Raw genomic sequence first — 20,853 nt, forward strand, 5'->3', positions numbered from 1 at the left:
CACCACCTTCTCACTGCAATATATTAGTCTATGGACCACTGCTGTTATACTTATGGCGCATGTTCCGCAAAACAAACTGACAGAAACAGCAACCGTAAGATATTCCTATCACACTTGGTATCATTAAAAATAGCCCTATACAGCTTAAAATTGGCGAGTGACTAAACCATATTTGCACTTAGATTGTTCATATTGTATTTGAAAAATATTCAAACATTGGTTGGGTAACCCAAATTAGCCAACGGTGATCCGGTTTTAATGCTCTACTATTCGATTAAAATAACCGAATTAGTAACGCTAATCAAAAGCTTATAATTATTTGATATTAATGCTACGTGGTGGGATTCAATGATCGTATATTGTTGAGAGATTGTAATACACTAAAAAAAGTTTCCCTAGTTCCAAAGATTTTGTATTTATTCTTTTTAATTATTTTCATTCTGAGCCAAAGAAGAGAAGAATTACGCCTAATTACATTTAGACGCAATAGAGATTTTGCGTATACAGAAAAAAAAAATCACGAAAATTTATTCAATTACAGCCTTAATTGAGTTTTAAAAAATATTTACAAAAAAATTTAATTGATTCAACAATTTTTGTACCCTGCGCCATACTGTGGAACAGGGTACACTGAAAAAAACAGTTAGCCCACCATTAAGAAACTTTTTGGTTAATTTTAGAAAATTTTAACTAAACAGTATTACAAACGCTGAAATGACGCCAATACCAAAAAAATAAGTAAATATTTTTCGACAAATTCAAGAAAATGTCTAATAATAATTAATTTTTTTCACTTGTCAAAGAAAATTTTGTAGTTTGAAGGAAAAACTTGGAGTTCAAAAATGCAAGAATGTCTTTAGTGACATACGAAGTTCATGATGAACGCATTTTTGGTAAAATGAACAAATTTAAAGAAATAATTAACTATTTTGTGAGAAATGCGAATTTAGTAAATTTTTTATGCTTAATTTGAGTATAATTTTTTCCCGTTTTTTAGTTCATTTAACTAACGTGAGTGTATTATCAGTTAGTGCATATGTTTGCAACATCCAGAAGGAGACAAGATAGACACATGGTGTATTCGGCAAAAATGCTCAGGGTGGGTCCCTGAGTCGATCTAGCCATGTCCGTCTGTCCATCCGTCCGTCTGTCTGTGAGCACATTTTTGTGATCAAAGTCTAGGTCGCAGTTTTAGTCCAATCGACTTCATATTTGGCACAAGCTTCTGTTTTGGGTCAGAATAGAACCCTATTGATTTAGCTCCCATATATAAAATTTTGCACAAGAAGTCAAGTGTGCCAAATTTGATTGAAATCGGTTCAGATTTAGATGTAGCTCCCATATATATCTTTCGCCCGATATGGACTAATATGGTCCCAGAAGCCAGAGTTTTACCCCAATTTGGTTGAAATTTTGTACTAGGAGTAAAATTAGTAGCGTAGTCAAGTGTGCCAAATTTTATTGAAATCGGTTCAGATTTAGATATAGCTCCCATATATATGGTTCGCCCGGTTTACACTCTTATGACCACAGTGGGCAATCTTTTACTCCGATTTAATTGAAAATTTGCACATGGAGTATAATTAGCATTGTAGCTATGCGTGCCAAATTTGGTTGAAATCGGTGCAGATTTAGATATAGCTCCCATATATATGTTTTTCTGATTTCGACAAAAATGGTCAAAATACCAACATTTTCCTTGTAAAATCGCCATTGCTTAGTCGAAAAGTTTTAAAAATGACTCTAATTTTCCTAAACTTGTTTCAGATTTAAATATTTCCCATATTCAGATTTAAATGTTTCTCATATTTTTTACTAACACTGAGTTCCAGCCTAGTGCATTAGCCGACTTAAATTTGAGTCTATAGATTTTGTAGAAGTCTATCAAATTCTGTCCAGATCGAGTGATATTTAAATGTATGTATTTGGGACAAACCTATATATATAGCCCCCAACACGGATGTGATATGGTATCGAAAATTTAGATCTACAAAGTGGTGCAGGGTATAATATAGTCGACCCCGCCCGACTTTAGACTTTCCTTACTTGTTTTTTACTAACATTGTGTTCCACCCTAGTGCTTTAGCTGACTTAAATTTTGAGTCTATAGATTTTGTAGAAGTCTATCAAATTCTGTCCAGATCGAGTGATATTTAAATGTATGTATTTGGGACAAACCTTTATATATAGCACCCATATAACTCATTTGACGGATGTGATATGGTATCGAAAATTTAGATCTACAAAGTGGTGCAGGGTATAATATAGTCGGCCCCGCCCGACTTTAGACTTTCCTTACTTGTTTAAATAAAAGAAATTGAATAAAAAACAAGCCTTCTCGTGTAAGTTGAAGTGTCATTAGTAGTCTTTCCGATGTGGGGCTTAAAACAGGCATTCTATTTGACTTGACTTGAGAAGCGAATGGGCAATGCCTTTTTTTTCGCCTTTTGCAAATTTTTAAAAACAGAGATGTTAAAGCACCTTATCATGCAAGCTGTGTTGGAAGTTTCATTGACACTTTTATAAAGCGTATTTTCAGCTCTTACAAATGCTGGGTCCACGAATTATCTGACTGGGAATTTTATATCACTTGACATTGGGAATGTGTGATTTCAAATTTTCGTGAACTGTGCCTAGTATTTAACCCATAAACTGTAGTGTTGCAAATTCTTAATTTTTTTATCCGATTTTTACATGTTTACAGGTTTTTTGCACTAGGGCCTTATAATTCAAGTCCATGATACATGGTTGTATTTGATCTCCGCTGTGGCCGCAAAAACAAGTAAGAATGGCGCTAAATTCTTACTTGTTTTTGCCAAAAAAAGTTACTTTAGCACCCAAACAACATTTTTGTTCTTCGACAGATGGAATGATGGGTTATATACAAAGATACATATTTGGATTTGGTGGCATGGTATTGTATTGTATTTCTACTGGTTTATACATTATTTTTTTTTGTTATTGTAAAGTAACAAAGCACGTTTGATCTAGATTCTCGACAAATTGATCTAAATATATATGTGAGCTGTATACAAATAAATTACAAAAAAAAAATCGTTAAACATTTTTGGAAAAAAAAATAGAAAAATACCAACAATAGTAACATAACAAGAAACAAAACAAAAAGGAACGAATCAAATGCAGTTAGACATGTAGAAAAGTTGTTCACAATTTAAATTGACTGCGTGAATTTTCGTTTGCTGGTGTTTGTGGTAGTGGTATCATTTCAAAGTGAATCTAAATCTAAGACATGAACAGCAGCAATATAGCTGCTGGTGCTGGTGTTGGCGTACGGACGTTAGGTATTCGAGCCATTGATAGTCGTATTAGATCACGAAAAATCTTTTTTGTGTATACTCTAGTTTTGCAAAACATTGTTGTTTTATCCTTAATATAACATTATAATTAGTTACAGTTTATATGAGATATTCCACAGAAAATAAGAAAATTGTAATTTAAAAAAAAATAGTTGAAATAGATTCAAATTCAATGGAATTTGAATACAGTTCAAAATATTGAATTCAAATTAAACATCTTCAAAACAATGTGCAGATGTATCAAAAGCCATTACTTGTTTGATATTTTTTTTTTTTTGTATCAAGACTCATATAAGTACTGTTATTCAATCTAAAGACAAATCTATTCATTCAAAGGAGGAATGCATGAATGAAACTGTAACAAATCAACAATGACACTTTCAGTTACTTTTGATGGTTGTAGTTTTTGTAATACAGTGGCATATTGCTAAGATTTAATAGGATATTCGTTTGTATTCGATGTTATTTGCGATACAAATCAAGTGTTTGGCTAACATTGTTGCAAGTGATTTACGGATTTTTTTCGTAAGTGAGATCGAGTGTAATAAAATAGAAAAATATGGTTTGACAGACATCATGACTATCAAAAAGTTGATTTGGAACCATAAAAATGGAATTCCAATTTTGAAATGACATGTCAATTTAAAATTTATAATTGTCTTAAAATACCGCTACATTGCGCAATTATACTCAATACAATTATGCACTCAGATATATCAGTACTAAATTACAATAGGTATACTTGCAAAAGTTGATTTCGATCTTTGCTTTGGTATATTGTTCTGGATGTCATTTTTTTAATTTGGCTTTCATTTAAGGATTTTTTATTCCCCCATGTTCCGATATTCGGAATCGCAAGAATTTAGTTCTCTTCTAAAGAAAAAAAGTGAGATTCTATGCGACTTAAATTCAATTTGTATTGAAAGTTTTTATTAAAGAGAAAAAAATATGTTGCAAAATTTTAAATTTGTAAGTTTTAGGGTTAAGAAAATATCGACAATTTAGATTGTATGCAACTTCGGGAATAAAATAATTCAAGTTTGAATTTTCAATTTAAACGGGTTTTATGCTTTCAGATAGTTCTTTTTTCTTGATTTAGCAGGACTCTTCATGACATCTGGCAAATGGTGTTAGTTAATATCTTCATCAGTAATTTATTTACACTTGCTTATAGCAAACAAACAAGAGTGAATTTGTCGTTTTTTGCTGACTTAATCGATTTGTTCTTTATTATTACTTCGGAACAAAAGCCATGTCATTCCGCCGGATTTGCTCCCGTTAGGTTAGGTGGCAGCCCGATGTATCAGGCTCACTTAGACTATTCAGTCGATTGTTATACCACATTGGTGAACTTCTCTCTTATCACTGAGTGTTGCCCGATTCCATGTTAAGCTCAATGACAAGGGACCTCTTTTTTATAGCCGAGTCCGAACGGCGTTCCACATTGCAGTGAAACCATTTAGAGAAGCTTTGAAACCCTCAGAAATGTCAACAGCATTACTAAGGTGGGATAATCCACAGCTGAAAAACTTTTTGATGTTCTGTCGAAGCAGGAATCGAACCCACGACCTTGTGTATGCAAGGCGGGCATGCTAACCATTGCACCACGGTGGTCCCGTTAGACTTGATGCTATTCCCAAAACTCAAGAAACCACTCCGGGCAACGCGTTTCGAGTCGATTGATTGTGTTTTACCTTTCAAAATATTAATATATCCCTTCTGCCCATATAAAGAAACTAACTTCAAAGAATTATCGGAATACCACCATCACGGTTGTCACAATTGGTAGAATACCAGAATAGATTTTTTTACAGTTTGGTAGATTGGTGGAATTCTTCATGTTTTGGTAGATTTACTCTCCAACAAAGATGTACTTCAATTTTCTATAGAAATAAAATTTTGAAAAATTTTCTATAGAAATAAAATTTTTTACCATTTTCTATAGAAATAAAATTTTGACAAAATTTTCTATATAAATAAAATTTTGACAACATTTTCTATAGAAATAAAATTTTTGCACAATTTTCTATATAAATATAATTTTGACAAAATTTTCTCACTCCCTCCAGATGACCTTTCATCTGAGCTCTCCGGATGCAAATTGTACCACACTCAGTCTTCAGGTCAGGTTACCAAAAATGTTTTCAATATTAAGTTTTCACATTATGGGATTACAGTTCCATTTTCCACGTCAATTCAGTTTCAGTAGATTTCTACCATCAGCCAAGAATTCTTCACCATTTCACTCGAAGCTTTTTTATTTCCATTACATCTGTCATTCCTGTCTGTCTGTAATAATTTATGTCAATGCCTGACACATATCCTTACAAATCTAATTGTTTTTGAATAACCATCGTAATTTTATTGTCCATGTGGCAGAACTAGGAAAATACTGAAAAACACACATTGTCCGTTTTCCGGACTACAGTTATTTTCCACAATAGAACAAACTACTAAATTCTGATAGATAATAAAGTGCAGTTGATTTTCGCCTAAGTTTTTCTTTTACTAAATCCTTTTGCAAACATCTGGTTTCGTATAGCAATAAAATACTGGGTGACATTTGAAAGCAATAATACTTGAAACAAAAAACTTAAGACACATACACCATACCAAAGAGCAAAAAACAAACAACAAAAAAAGAGAGAGGCAGATGAAGAGATGAGAAGAATATCTTCGTTTTGGTTGAACAACTTGACACCTGAATAGAATTTAACGTGACACTCAGCAAAACGTGACAACAAAATTCAACAAACTCACTCACTGAAAGCTCGCTATACATTCCCTATGTCCGTCCATCCATCTTTTGTGTGGCTTTTTGGTCCATCTAACTAGCCATTCTTTCGATCATGTTACATACATACCACGTACGTTTCTATTCTGCCACTTTAGTTGTGCTGTGCGAAAAGAAATGTCAAAAGATTTCCAGTGAATAGCGCTTAGGTTTAAAGCGGTCCAAACAGCGGCGCATCGACATTCGATCCAATCTGTTGACTTTCAACTTTGTTGACATATGTGTGGTAATCATTTAACAATGTTGACACATAAGTCAAACTGAGCTGTGAACGAAAGCAAGCAAAGAATCCACTGTTTCAGAGCTTAATACTAAATCGAGTTAACAGTTAGAGTGGAGATAAATGCCAAACAAAAACTCCAAAAAAATTCCTTCACTGAGATTAGTTTAAAGGATTTTTCCCACCAAATTTTAGACATCAATGAAAATGGTTTTGTTTTGTTTCTTAGTTACATATTTTTGGGTAAATGCATTAGTGTACATTGTGACTTTAATTCAATTAAAACTTTCAATCAATATCAATATCATAGGCGTTAGTGTTTTAAGTTAACGGATTCGCAAGTATAATTGTAGGTAATGTGAATGTTGCACTGTGGTTTCAAATAGAAAGTATGCGATAAAATCTAAATAAAAACAAAAATATGTGCTCTTTCGTGGTCTTAACTTATATTCACTACTGCTTGTCCAACAATCTTGCTATTCGATTTTTACTTCATCGACAACATGATTAAGTCAAAAATCGAATAGCAATATTCGGAATACATGACAGCTCTGTTTAGGTCAGCCAATCTAATAATACGAATTTACGTTAGCTTTCATAGCGAGTACGACGACCGATTAAACTGACTTTTGATTATTTTTAAAAACGTAATGCTAATTGGCACGTGGATCATAGCATTCACCAACATAGTTCACGCCGTTTCAAGTGACAATGATAACAAAAATTAAATTGGGCTTTGAATTGCTTCCGCATCCTGCGTATACCCCATATAAAGCCCTAAAAATTATTGCCTGTTCTCACATCTCAAAACTACTGAGGGTGATTCACTCAAAATTGTATATATCACTAAAAAGACTTGCCCTTTGCAAATATTTGGTCTTTACACTAATGGTTTTGGTATTGATTCCGAGCCAAAGAAGTGGAGAATTTAAGTAAGAATACATGTAAGACACAATTCTCTTTTACATTTTTAGGAAATAATTTCGAATTCATTAATTTTTTCTCAACTTTTTTCTTCATGCGATATCAGAGTCCTTTAAAGCATGACAACGACAATTTTGATTTAAAAATTCAGACACGAGTTCAAGTAGAAATTATGGTACGTTTCAGGTAAAAAGACGTCTTAAAATAATTCATTGAAAGACATCTCCAATTTTTGAACGATTTTTTGCTTTGTAGTCAAGATGCAAAAAGTCAACAAATTGTAAGACAATTTCATTATTTTGAAGAATTTTTCAGAATTGTTAAAGCCTTGTTGACCTTAGTCTAACAAAATTTTCTTTCATGTAAGGATACCCATTTTTAAGTTGAATCACTGAATTATAATGACAAACCGACTTCATTGAAAAGTTTGTCAACTTTTGGACAATGCAAAAAAAATTATATTAGAGAAATGCGTCTTCTATGCTAAGCAAAAATTTAAGGACAAGAAATTTTGTTTAAGAACAACAATTTTTTGACTATACACTGAAAAAAAAAGCATGCCCGGTTCCAAAGATTTTGTCTTTACTTTAAAAAATTTGGTATTGATTCCGAGCCAAAGAAGCGGAGAATACAAGTAAGGATACTTTTAAGACACAATTCTCTTTTAAATTTGGGTTTTGTGTACTTGCTTCTAGGAAGCAAATTTTAATTTTTCGCTTTCTCATCTTTTTTTCTTCATATGCTATCAAAGTCCTTTAAAAACGAGTTAACAACAACTTTATTTTCCAAATTAAGACTCGACTTCCAGTAGAAATTATGTTATGTTTCAAGTAAAAAACTTCTTTAAAATAAAGTTTTGAAAAACATGTCCTATATTTGAATGATTTTTTGCTTTGTAGTCAAGATACAAAAAGACAACTAATTTAAAGACAATTCATTAAATTTAAAGAATATTTCTGAATTGTTAAAGTCAAGTTGACCTTAGCCCAAACATTTTTTCTTTCATGTTATGATACCCATTTTTAATTCAAATCACTTAATTATAAGGACAATACGACTTCATTGAAAAGTTTATCGACTTTGGACAAGGAAAAAAACTTTATATTAGAGAAGTGCTCTTCTATGCTAAGCAAAATTTGCATTCGTATTTTAAAGACATGAAATCTTTGACCTCACGACAATATTTTTTCAGTGTACGACAATATATTTTTCAGTCTTTATAAACTAATAATACGAAAGGTGCTAATTTTATAGATGCGTATTTTGTTAGCGATGTGTTATGCCTTCGAACTGTTCTAAAAGAAAATAAATATGCATCGGCTTAGAATTGAAGTCATTCGGTTCAGACAATTTATGAAGGATTCATACTGAAGCCCCAAATTCCTGTTGTTTAGACAAGAATACTAGTTTTTTAGTTAAAACAGCAAATCGTTTCAGCACTCTTTACAAGTTTAAGCGGATTGAGCAGTCCTAATTGCACACAGTATGTTTCTTAAGTCTTTTGTTTTAACATACTGTACCAAACCCATACTGTAACTCATACCATGAGCTTGAATGCATGAATGACAGCAAGAGAGTATGAATGTCGTATGAGTGTCACTACTGTGAAATACGTACATCAAAACGGCCAAGTATTTGAACGTATGGTAAACAATGTTTACCACCTAAATATTGCCAATTATTGAGTGAAAAAAGTGGCTATAAAATCGCCACCAAAATAACACCACCACCACCACCAGTAGTGGTCTAAGATGACGAAGACCTGGCTGCTAAGACGTCTATTATTCATTTAATCTTTTTTTTCCCATGTTGAAAATCGTGTCATGCTCTGAGCTTTAAAGAGATCGGTGACTAGACTCACTAACAACAGCAAAATGAGTAAAACTGTATTCCTTATAGTATCAGGCTGGTACAACGGATATACAGCTAGCCTGCCACTCCAATAGTAAGCCGAGGGGCATTATCAAAACGCTCACTAATGCTTGTTGAAAAGCGTGTTGGTTTTATAGCTGCTGGTCCCAAAAAGCATTAATGTGGTTGCTCATTACTGTGTCATTAAACACCACCATCACAACCAATACCCACCACGAACGTCAGTGTTATTCTCAAAAATATATATATTGGAAACCTATTCAGGTGCCAAGTAGTGTTAATGCCATAATGGTCTCTTTGTATTCATTCGATCTTTGGCTTTAACTTAAAACTATTTTTTTACTCCTTGCCGCCAGTGGTATGTTTATATGTGTGTGAGTATTGTTGTTGAGCATCACCAAACGAACGTCACCAAAAATACCTTTACAGGTTAAAGTTTGAGGCAAGTGTCATCTTTTTGTCATCATCACCACCATCGTCTAAGGCTTCGTTGTATTCAAGATGTTTGCTGTTTGTCCCCACAAACTAAAACTTGAATCATTGTCGTGATTCTTCGTTGTTTTTTTTTATTTTTTTTTACTACTTTGAGAGGCCATCATGAATTGTTTCGATGTGATTTTAATGTTAATGGAATTAAAAGTTAATTTTCGAAATTCTAATGATTGTGCCTGTAGCATCATCCGCATTGTTAGTTGCTTTAAATTGCCATAATTGTCACTTCGATTTGTTTTGTTTTGGGGCATACAAAACATTCGTCAATTTGTGCCAAGCGTGAAAGGGCAATAATTTAAATATTTTTTCATATGAGAAAAAATACGAACATTGGATATGAAACAGAAAATAATATATGACCATAAGAAAACTAAGCAAAGAAATATTATTTTGCACAAATTAAAAAAATGGTAATATTATGTTTTAGTTGTAAAACTATTTTCCGCTACACCTACAGAAGGAATATGATCACCCCAAACATGTTTAAAAAGCAAAAAGTTATTTTTGGACGGTGAGCATGTAACATGTTTGCCACAACCATGTTATTTTATTCAAAATTATGTAGCTGATTTCGGCGACCATGTATATGTTTGCCAAGAAATCAAGATTTTTGTGACAAAAATGCTCCATGTTCACCGTCCAAAAATAACATTTTGCTCTTAAAACATAGTTGGGGTGATCATGTTCCTTCTCTGCGTGTATCGACCTGAAGCCAGGAGCACAAGGTATGCAACTCCGGAGTAAAAGAACTTGTGCAAATGCTATCTTCCAAATTTCCAACTAAATATAAAAATGTGGTGGAAAATGGAAATTTTATGAATATTTTAATAACATTCTATCTAAAAAAGAAATACAAGCAACAAAAAAGAAGAAATAAATAAAAATATGGAAAAAATACATTTTTGTGAAAATGTAATTAATATTTATCGAATTAAGAATTGCGATAAGTTAAATGCCGACATTTCGATTCAATGAAAGATAATTATAAAAAGAACAAAAATGTTCCGATTAATTATTATATAACTAATAAATAAATTGTTCGAATATGTTTGATATACTAAAAAAAAATTGCAAAAGTGAAAAGGGTGGTTTTATAAATACTTAGCCTTAACGATTGATGCCCCAGAGTATCTTAAGAGAAATTTATTTATTGATTCATTCTATGGGCGAAGTCATGACTATTTTACTATTCCTGCTCGTAGAACTAACAATGCATCCTTTGAGTCAATTTTGAGATCTCTAAAGGTATTTAATAATATAAATAATAACTTTGAGCTAGATGTTTCAATTTCCCTAAATAGTTTTAATACCATCTTAGACGCATACACAGAAACAAATATCACCAAAATATTTCCAATTAAAAATGTAATTGAAGTTGAACATTTTTTCAATTAATAAATTAATTGATACAATTAACTTTTTAACATTAAGTTAATTACGTCAATGATTGAAAATTTAAAAATTTTTAATTGAAAAATTAATTGATACAATTAACTTTTTAATCAAATTCGGAAGACTAATTCAGTTTGAAAAAGTGCTGATTTTTTTTTAATTTTTAATTAAAAATATATTTCAAACAATCATTTGTTAATCCAAATAAAAACTCTAAGCCAATTCAGAAAGTAATTAAAAATAGTTACCTTTTTTAATAAATAATTGAGTTTTGCAATCAACATCAATTAAAGTTTTAATTGAATCAATTAAAAAATCGAAATTTGCAAAAAATCAATTAATTTTTTAATCAAGAATTTTTTCTATGTCCAATTAAAACTGTGAGTGATACTATCATTTTCGTGATTGAAGACATTTCAATTAAAAAATTAATTGGATCAATTAATTTGGTGATTGAATTAGAAAAGAAAAAATAGGTATCGGTCGATGAATTGAATTGCATAGGTGGTGTATAAGGCGATTTTTCTCCTTCGACAACTATCGATTCTGAGTAACTCAACATTTATTACGAGAGTTGTCTTTAATATTTCGGGATTAGAGAAATATTAAATATGATTTTTGACGATCTCCACGAAATTCGTTTTGGAGTGGACCTTGATTGAATTCACCAATGTGGTATCACAATGGACTGAATAGTCTAAGTGAACCTGATACATCGGGCTGCCACCTAACCTAACCTTGATTGAATTCATCATACAATTGATAAACACCGGTCCTTGTCGGAGCTTCATCGCCAAAAATTGAATTAAGTTGTTATGTTAATCCACATCGAAAGTTGTAAAAAATAATCGCACGAAAATGTTCACGATTTAATTTCATTCTTTGGGCGAAAGATTCATCTCATCTGGTAAGTTGCTGTAAACAATATAAATAGCGGTCGTATGACAAAAGTTTCTGAGTACCTATAACTTCAAAAATGTCAATCTTTACGATAGAGCAGACCCAAGACTAAGTTCCGTATTGAGCTGCTCAACCATCTCGATGAGGAATTTCCAGCAATCTATTGTATAAGCCGTGAGCCACTATCTTTTATAGAACCAGCTTTGTTTCAAATTGCATGGTTTTTTCTGCCTACTCAGGCTATTTATACAATATCTACATATCCTATTTAAGTGCACTTTTATCCTCCGATAGAGACCCAATTGCAAAATTTAGCCTCTTTTTCTATAGTCAGCCAATCTGCAACGATATGATATATTGTACGTTTTTCATCATATAAGTCCCAAGTATAAATTTAAAACATCCTATTTTGCCCTCCTCCCCATCCGAGGTATATAAAGAATAATTCTATTTAGAAGTTCTTTGTGGCATTTTTTTCTACATGATTTGCAAACGAACAATGTGTGAATTCCAAAACACTTTGCGTTATTGAAATATCACCATATATGGTAAAGTATCTTACCATTATAGTTGACTATACAATAGGATTACGTCTTAAATAACATCAACAATACCATTTGCATTCTTTGACAATACGGTATAGAAACTGGCGAACAACTTTGAAATATTCGTAAAGCATATTACATTTCTGCCATCACTATTCTCACACATTTTCCAACATTTTCTTGATAGATGCCACCACCACAAGGTGTGCAATGGCACATTTCGTATTCGCCATTGCTATTGGTATACATAATAAATCCATAACATGCTGCCGACAGAAGAGACAACAGCAAATAGCACAGGATACAACAAACTGTGGCACATAACACCATACGTGAAATAGGCAACATTGTCATTATGCATAAATGACACTGTGAAAAATTATTTATACTTTACAGCACTATAATAACTTGGATCAATATAGAATTGTGGCAAGCAGAATATTCAATTGTAATGCGGCCTACTCCGTATTACAAATACCAATTGAATCATCGCAGGTATTGGTTTAGCTGGTTAATTTTTCATAGTGTATCTCTTCGCAATGTGTACTTTCGCAAAAACCTCTCCAGCGGCTTTAAAGCTCCCCAAAATAGAGAGAACAAAATGGAAATGAATTGAAACCGAATTGCCAATAAATGCAATGAAATGCAAGTCTACAAACAACAACAACTACAACAAAAATAAAATAAAAACAAATATATATTATTTTAAAACAAATAAAATTTATTACTTTTGTCGCTCGATGCGAAAGCGTGCATAAAGCATACAAAAGCCTAAGTGATTCAGTGGCAAACACACACAAAAAAATGAAGAGAAATCGTGAGGAATCCTACTGCAAACACTGACAAGCAGAGCAACCGAATACTAAAAGGAGAATACCGTGGCTCAGAAATGCATACGCATATAACCGAATATTGCAAATGCGAAATGCAACGATGAATTGTAAAACATTTGAAATTGGTAACAACCAACCAAAGGCACCAACAATAAATATTGGACGTATAGAAAGACCAAATGGACAGACAAATATAGATACACATGCCACAGAAGCCAAACGTGTATCAACAGCAATTTGTTGTTTGCCCCAACAATGTGAAATGCCAAAATCCAAATACAGTCAGAGAACATATAGAGCTTGGCAACAGGAGCATATCGAAGAAGTGGAGAAATGTAATAGCGGCAATGTCCAATGTTATTTGTATTGGAGTTGTGAGCATTTCAAACCAATTCCAGATAGAAAATGGCTAAGAGACATTTGATGTACGATTGCATGGAATCATCGAATGGTACGTATGGGAGTGTATATTGTGAGTTTTCAATGCTTTAATCCCGGATTAATTCACAGTAGTTTCAATGAGAATATTTGAAAAAAAAAATAAGACAAACAAAACAAATACGAGGCTTGCCTTTTATATTTTTGGATTAGTGAACACAAACAAATATTAATAACCGAAAATCGTTTTAATGGTTTTCAAAATATTGCCCTTTAAGATCTATACACTTTTGCATGCGTTTGAACTAGAGGTGTGCGCGTGACACGAAATTGTCGTGAATAAAATCTGAAGGAACTCTTGTGAATGTGCGTGAATGAGACTAAAACAAATATGTCGTGCGTGAGCGTGCGTGAGTAATAAAATCGGTTCGTGAACGTGCGTGAATAAAATTTCTGCAAAATCACGTTCATGAAAATATTCAAGATTTAATACTTGTATGTTAACTGAAATTAATTTAGCTGTCGAACTATATTTTATATATGAATTTTGTTACCTTTGCTCATTCCCAGTTAGAAAATGTCGTGAGTCTCTCGAATTATCGTGCGTTAGCGTGAGTATGTAAAAGTAGTTCTTGCATGAGCGTGCGTGAGTACTGCTTTTCATTTCGTGAATGTGAGTGGCTATGACACTTATCGTGCGTGAATAAATATTTGGCTTCGTGAATGTGCGTGAGTGTGAGTTGAATTTCACTCACGCACACACCTCTAGTTTGAAACAATTGTTGAAGCATACCTATTAAATATTTTAAACGCATCTACCCCATCTTCATGTGTCAAAAAACGTTGACATCTCATTTTATTTGTTACATACGGGAATAAAAAGAAGTCATTCGATGCCAGGTCAAGGTCAAAACATGAAGGCTACCCATCGACGGCGGAAAATAATTTGTTCTTCAAATAATAAGTTCTTCAAATAAGGCCAATTTCCATTAGTATAAAGAAAGAAATGATTTAAGATAATAATATTTTAATTAACTGTGATATTGAATCATTGGATTAAAAATAAAAAAAACTTCAAAATAGTCTAATAATTATTTGAAGGATTGCAAATCTTTGGTTTAAAGTTGGTTTGAAATTAAGAAAAATGTTTTTGCTTTGAAATATGTTATCTTTTATAATTTGGATTTTTATATTGAAATTTATTTATACCTGAATATCTGTGTTGATATATCGTAAAAAGTGAACGAAAATTCGATAAATGAGATTTGCATCCTAGTTTTAAATTCACAGAGCCTAGATTTCAACCTAGATAGCTCTAGATTGATACAATAGCAAAATCCTTAAGGGAAGGTCAAAAGCTTTGAATTGAAACACATTTTTCTGACTGTATGCTCTTATAACAACTTCAAAAATGGAAATATCACTATCAAAACAAACGCATAAAGTAAAACCAGTGGAAAATATGTGGGTAAATTGATTGTGTTTTCATACTGGGCTTGTCAAAAAGGGCATTATTTAAAAAAAGCACTCCAATTGTTTGCAGGTAATTTAGTGTGATTATACAAAACTCGAACAATAAAAAATTTGAGCTCTAAAGGGTGATACGGTCAAAATTTGGTCAAGGGAAAACGCGTGTAAATCGGTGAAATCGTTTATTTAAAAAATCAAATTAAATTTCTTTTTCAAGTTCAATTAGTATAAAATTCAGGAAAAATATTCAGTTAGGCTTTCGCTTTTCCAAATCCGAATTGCCGGGCCACACGCTTGACACCTGCCATTAGATTTTGTACAGCCACCTTGTCCACCTTCTTCGCCGCAGAAAGCCAGTTTGCCTTGAACTGCTGCTCGTCCTTAGCAGTTTTTTTGGTCTTCTTTAGGTTCCGCTTGACAATAGCCCAGTATTTCTCAATTGGGCGGAGCTCTGGCGTGTTGGGAGGGTTCTTGTCCTTGGGAACCACCTGAACGTTGTTGGCGGCGTACCACTCCATGGCCTTTTTACCGTAATGGCAAGATGCCAAATCCGGCCAAAACAGTACGGAACAACCGTGTTTCTTCAGGAAAGGCAGCAAACGTTTATTCAAACACTCTTTCACTTAAATTTCTTGGTTGACAGTCCTGGAAGCTATGAAAATGCTGCTTTTCAAGCATCAGGTACAGATGGCTTGCCAAACCAGATATTTCTTTGCGAACTTTGCCAGTTTTATGTGCTTAAAAATATCTGCTACCTTTCCCCTTCCTTTTGCCGTATAAAACTCCTGTCCCGGAAGCTGCTTGTAGTCGGCTTTGACGTAGGTTTCGTCGTCCATTACCACGCAGTCAAACTTCGTCAGCATCGTCGTGTACAGCCTCCGGGATCGCGCTTTGGCCGTTTTGTTTATCATCGCGATTTGAAGTCACTACCTTCTTGTAAGTCGATAGTCCGGCTCGTTTTTTGGCTCGATGCACGGTTGTAGACGATACACCCAGCTTATTTGCGGCATCTCGGAGAGAGAGGCTAGGGTTTCGCTTGAAACTACCGGCAACTCTCTTTGTCGTCTCAGCGGCTTCCGGTTTTCGATTTCCCCCCGATCCAGACTTCCTGGCTGTCGACAAACGTTCCCAAACACTTCAATTACATATGTAACGGTTGAGTTGGCAACTTTTAGCGATTTTGTCAGCTTTGCGTGCGAGTAGCTCGGATTTTCGCGATGCGCGAGCAAAATTTTGATACGCTGCTCTTCTTGCTTGGACGGCATTTTGACAACTGAAGAGTAAATTCCAAAATCAAAATAGGAGCAACATTCTACACACACACCTTCAAAATGAGGGGTGTTCAGGTTTTTTAAATGCAAAATTGAAAGAAATACGTCAAGTTTATATTGACCAAATTTTGACCGTATCACCCTTTTACTATATGTCCAACATAATCCCAAAAATACGTATATTTTAAGACTTCGCCAGAAATGTTGTTTCGAATACAAAACTTCACTTTTCTACTTATTTTTGTTTGTTCAAAAAGTCTGAAATACGAAAACGCGTAACAATTATTTTTATGACAAAACAATAAAAAACTAACAACAAGTGAAACTTCAACAGAGCACTGCGCCTAAACTATATAAGTTAGGACAAACATTTTGTTGGTAATGTCGCGGAATTATGTCTTCTTTCAACGGATTTCAGATATTTAAAACTAAGCAAAAAAAAAAAAAAAATAAAAATGAATTAATACACAGTTTGCGTCTGCTAAAATCGTCGCCCCGACTCGTCGTTCACTTTCTCTGTAAATGGTGTATGATCCACCAAATCGATCGGTTGGTATTCCTGATTTCTTGGAAGACAATTGGGAAATGGTTAAGTACCACACATAATGACTGTTCTACGTTGTTCTAGTGGTACGATTGCGACATGTCCAGTTTGGAAATGCTTCGTGCGAAAGCAACTTTTGCAATATTGAATGTATGCTTGTTTCATGAATGCCTAAGGTTGTAACAATCTCACGTTAGGTCACATGCAGAGAATGAAGCCGCCGAGTCGAAGCCTCCGCCGAATATGTCGACACATCTCGACTCAAAATTAGCCGCCAATTAATCAAAAATTTTGATTTAAATCAGAAAAAATTAATAATTGTTTTATTTTTTTTTTCAAAATCCGTCGATATCAAGTTGCCATTATAATTTTGCAAAAATTTTGCTTAGAAAATTTGAATGAAATGTAAGTTAGATTGTAAGAATGGTTGTACAACTATCTCATTACCATCCGAATAATTTCAAACTGATAATTTCAAATTTTATAATAGATAATTGTCCGCCGCCGAATATACAAATGTATATAGGCTTAGCCGTCAAACCGCTGCCACCGCCGACAACAATGGGTCGGCTTCATTCTCTGGTCACATGACGATCTTGCATTGGCGCACAGCATCAATGGTTTCCGAAAAAACAATCGATTTTAGACGTCTTGGAGTGAAATACGACTACGCCCAGCAAAAAAAAGCGTCGCCGAAAAAGTACTGAAAATGTTCTTTTTGGACAAGGAAGTGGTTCAAAATTGGCGCAGAAGCGATGAATTTAACATGGGCTTGTCATAGGACGGATGTCCACCATTTCAATAGACGTTGCACTGAATTCGCATCACTTTTTAAGGTGTGATTAGAATTCAGTGTTTTATATGTAGATAAAAACTATTGCGATATTTTGCCAAATAAATTATTTTTTATGATTTTTATGTATTTTAACGCTTGTGTATTTGTCCTCAAATATTTTCAAAAATTTACAATTTTTCTAGAACGGATTTATCATTTTTGTCGACAAAATTTGAATAATTTCTACCATTTCATTAATTCTTACTCTGTTTTAACCGATTTAAAAGAAAAAAAAGTTAAAATTACGCATTAGAATATAAAAAAATTTTTTTTGCTGGACGGTTAATTCACATTATCATCGATAAACGCTGGTCCTTGAGAGGGAATAATCGCCAAAAATTTCATTGATGCACTGTTGTCGAAAATAGTCGTACGAAAATATTCACGATTTAATTTCATTTCTTGGGCGGGATGGATCTGTTTTGTTGGTATAAAGAGAAAAACTAGTGCTCGCATGTCAAAAAGTTTTGAGTATGTATAACCTCAAAAAATGGCAAGCTTTATGATAGAACTGTCAGTTGGCATATTGGAAATCTCTGGTTGCCAATCCCGAAATATAAAAGGCAACCCAAGTAATCGTGTAAACGATCCTAGTACTATGATGAAAACTTGTCCCTTCTTCTCATATCATAACTTTTCTAAGAGAAACATAAGTATGCATACGAAATTATCTACACCGGTTTTTCGGTTGTCTACAATTTCCCGAAGTATTTTTTTGTGTGTATACATATTATTTATATTTTTTAAAATGAGTAGGTCAACTTTTATTGCAAATGCCACTTTTCGTATAGCTCTGCTTTGAACTTCAACCTGGCTGATTCATATACCGATTCAATAGATTTTGGGTATAATTGTTCACAATTCACATCACAAAAATTACTGTGATCAAAGATTTATTTTGTATTTGTCGTTTTTTTTGTTTGTGTCTTTTGTCAAATGTAGCTCCTTTTTTGCGCTGCCATAAAACCATATTTAGGCATTTTTTCGGCTAGAAATCCAAAGAAACATCTAACGTTGATGATAGTGTACCAGAGTAAAAGCGCAACAAAACAGAAGCATCGACATCATGGCAAATGTAATGTATTGAAGTCAACAAGTAATGTATGTTCTTTGGAAGGCGCTTAAGCATGTGTATACATCAATGTTTCTGTTGCTATATGGTCTGGGGAAAAACGAAAAAAAAAACCTAAAACAAAGACATTCGCTTGGCATAGCTGTTTTGTTTTTGTTTCTTATTACAAGTGAATTGGTGGCGGCCCATGAATGTAAATACTATGGCCCATGATGCCTTTCAGAATCGATGTTTAAAGCAGTTTTCCCCCAAAAAGATAAAAAATAAATTCTATTCTCCCTTGTCTCGATGAAAATATTAGAATCAAAACTGAATTTTACAAAGATTTATGCTTTCGCATTGCTGCATGGCAAATTAATCCAGGAAGTGAATTTGCAAAGACCCCAAAGAATGAGAAAAGAATTGCTACTGCATCAGCACCAGCACTCTCATATGTCCATCGCTTGGCATTTTGAGATGACAATGAACGGTGGTTTGTATTTCAATGTTGTCGGTTGGTTCCATTGGAAAATCATTGAATTGAATTGATTTGAAGGAAGCTTCCCCCAAAAACAGTCAACAACTGTCGTCACTGGTGTTGTGGGTTCAAAAGTAAGACATATTTCTTTGGAAAAAACAAAGCATTGATGTTAGAGCTGCTTTATCCATAGCTCTCCCTCTGGCATTGGCCTTTTCCTATATATATTATACCATATATAACAGTGTTTTTTTGCGGGTTTCCTTGGTCTGTGATCTGTCGAGTTTTGTGTAGGTTTTATTATTGGTATTGTCTCTGTTTTTGGTTTTGTATTCTTGATCATGACTTTGACTTACCGATGCGACAATTGTCAAATAGTAACGTTGTATTCTCTCGTAATCCAATGTTTTAGCCACGGTAACCTGCAAAAGGCCAAAGAAAAGAAGACAAACAACAATTTTAGTAGAATCAGAGGTTTTATATATGAAACAAGTGAGAAATTATTAAAGTTAAGTAGGAAGTCGATACTCGGATACTCTATAGAAGAAAAGATTCGTAAAAATTTTGTTCTGTATGACCCTATCATACAGAACAAATAAATTATAGATATAAACTATATAAATAAGTACAAATTGATAAAAAACAAGTAAGTAAAGTAGAAAGTCGGGCGGGGCCGACTATATCATACCCTAAGCCACCCTTACTGAATTAATAATCATAAGCATTTGTGGGGTAACATTGATATAGGTCTGGGAGATAAACCGCAGTTGCATATTTAAGAAAATTAAGGGGTACATGTTTATGGGTGTTTTGTATCGATCTGGCTATAGCTCATAGTCAGTGTTGCCAGGGAAAATGTTCGGTTTACCCTACAAGGACAAACAAAAGTTCCCTACTTTCCCATACATTCCCAAACAATTGTCCCTACAATATTTTTCGTCAAATTTAAACAAATTTTACAAAACAAAACTGGTTGTATGTACATTATTATCTTAAAACATGAATATGCAACGTATATAACTTAGAATATAAATTTGTATTACCACCACGGTTGCCACAGTTGGTAGAATTCTACCCAAAATAATAAAATTTTGGAAAAAGCTTCTATAAAAAAATTTTTGTGAGAAATTTTTCTGTAGAAATAAAATTTTGACAATAAATTCTATAGAAATAAAATTTTGAGAAAAAATTCCATCGAATAAAATTTTGAGAAAATTTTTTATAGAAATAGTATTTTGAAACAAATTGCTATAGAAATACAATTTTGACAAAATTTTCTATAGAAATAAAATGTTGAAAAAATTTTCTGCAGGAGTAAAGTTTTGACAAAAATTTCTATAGAAATATTTGTTTGGTAGATTTGTGATAATTTGTGGTAATCTTCAAATTTTGTTAGATTTTTTTGGCACGAGTGGTAACTGTTGTTACCACACATTGTTAAAGATCAAACCTTGTCGGCTTCTAATTTCCTCCTCTAAAGCCACCAAAATGTAAAAATTATTACAAATTGTGTAGAGTGAAAATGTCCCTACATTGT

General features: G+C 33.3%; 1 protein-coding gene across 2 annotated transcripts in view; it reads right to left on the reverse strand.

Moving 5' to 3' along the window:
- Positions 1–20,853, reverse strand: part of Cad99C (cadherin 99C) — a 398,863-nt gene that overhangs the window by 44,710 nt on the left and 333,300 nt on the right. For both annotated transcript variants that reach the window (XM_075290410.1, XM_075290327.1), the window contains one exon: positions 19,673–19,738. In XM_075290410.1, coding sequence (XP_075146525.1) covers positions 19,673–19,738 — 66 coding nt within the window. The remainder of the gene's footprint in view (positions 1–19,672; positions 19,739–20,853) is intronic.

The sequence above is a fragment of the Haematobia irritans genome, chromosome 1, assembly GCF_050003625.1.
Source record: "Haematobia irritans isolate KBUSLIRL chromosome 1, ASM5000362v1, whole genome shotgun sequence".
Taxonomy (NCBI): domain Eukaryota; kingdom Metazoa; phylum Arthropoda; class Insecta; order Diptera; family Muscidae; genus Haematobia; species Haematobia irritans.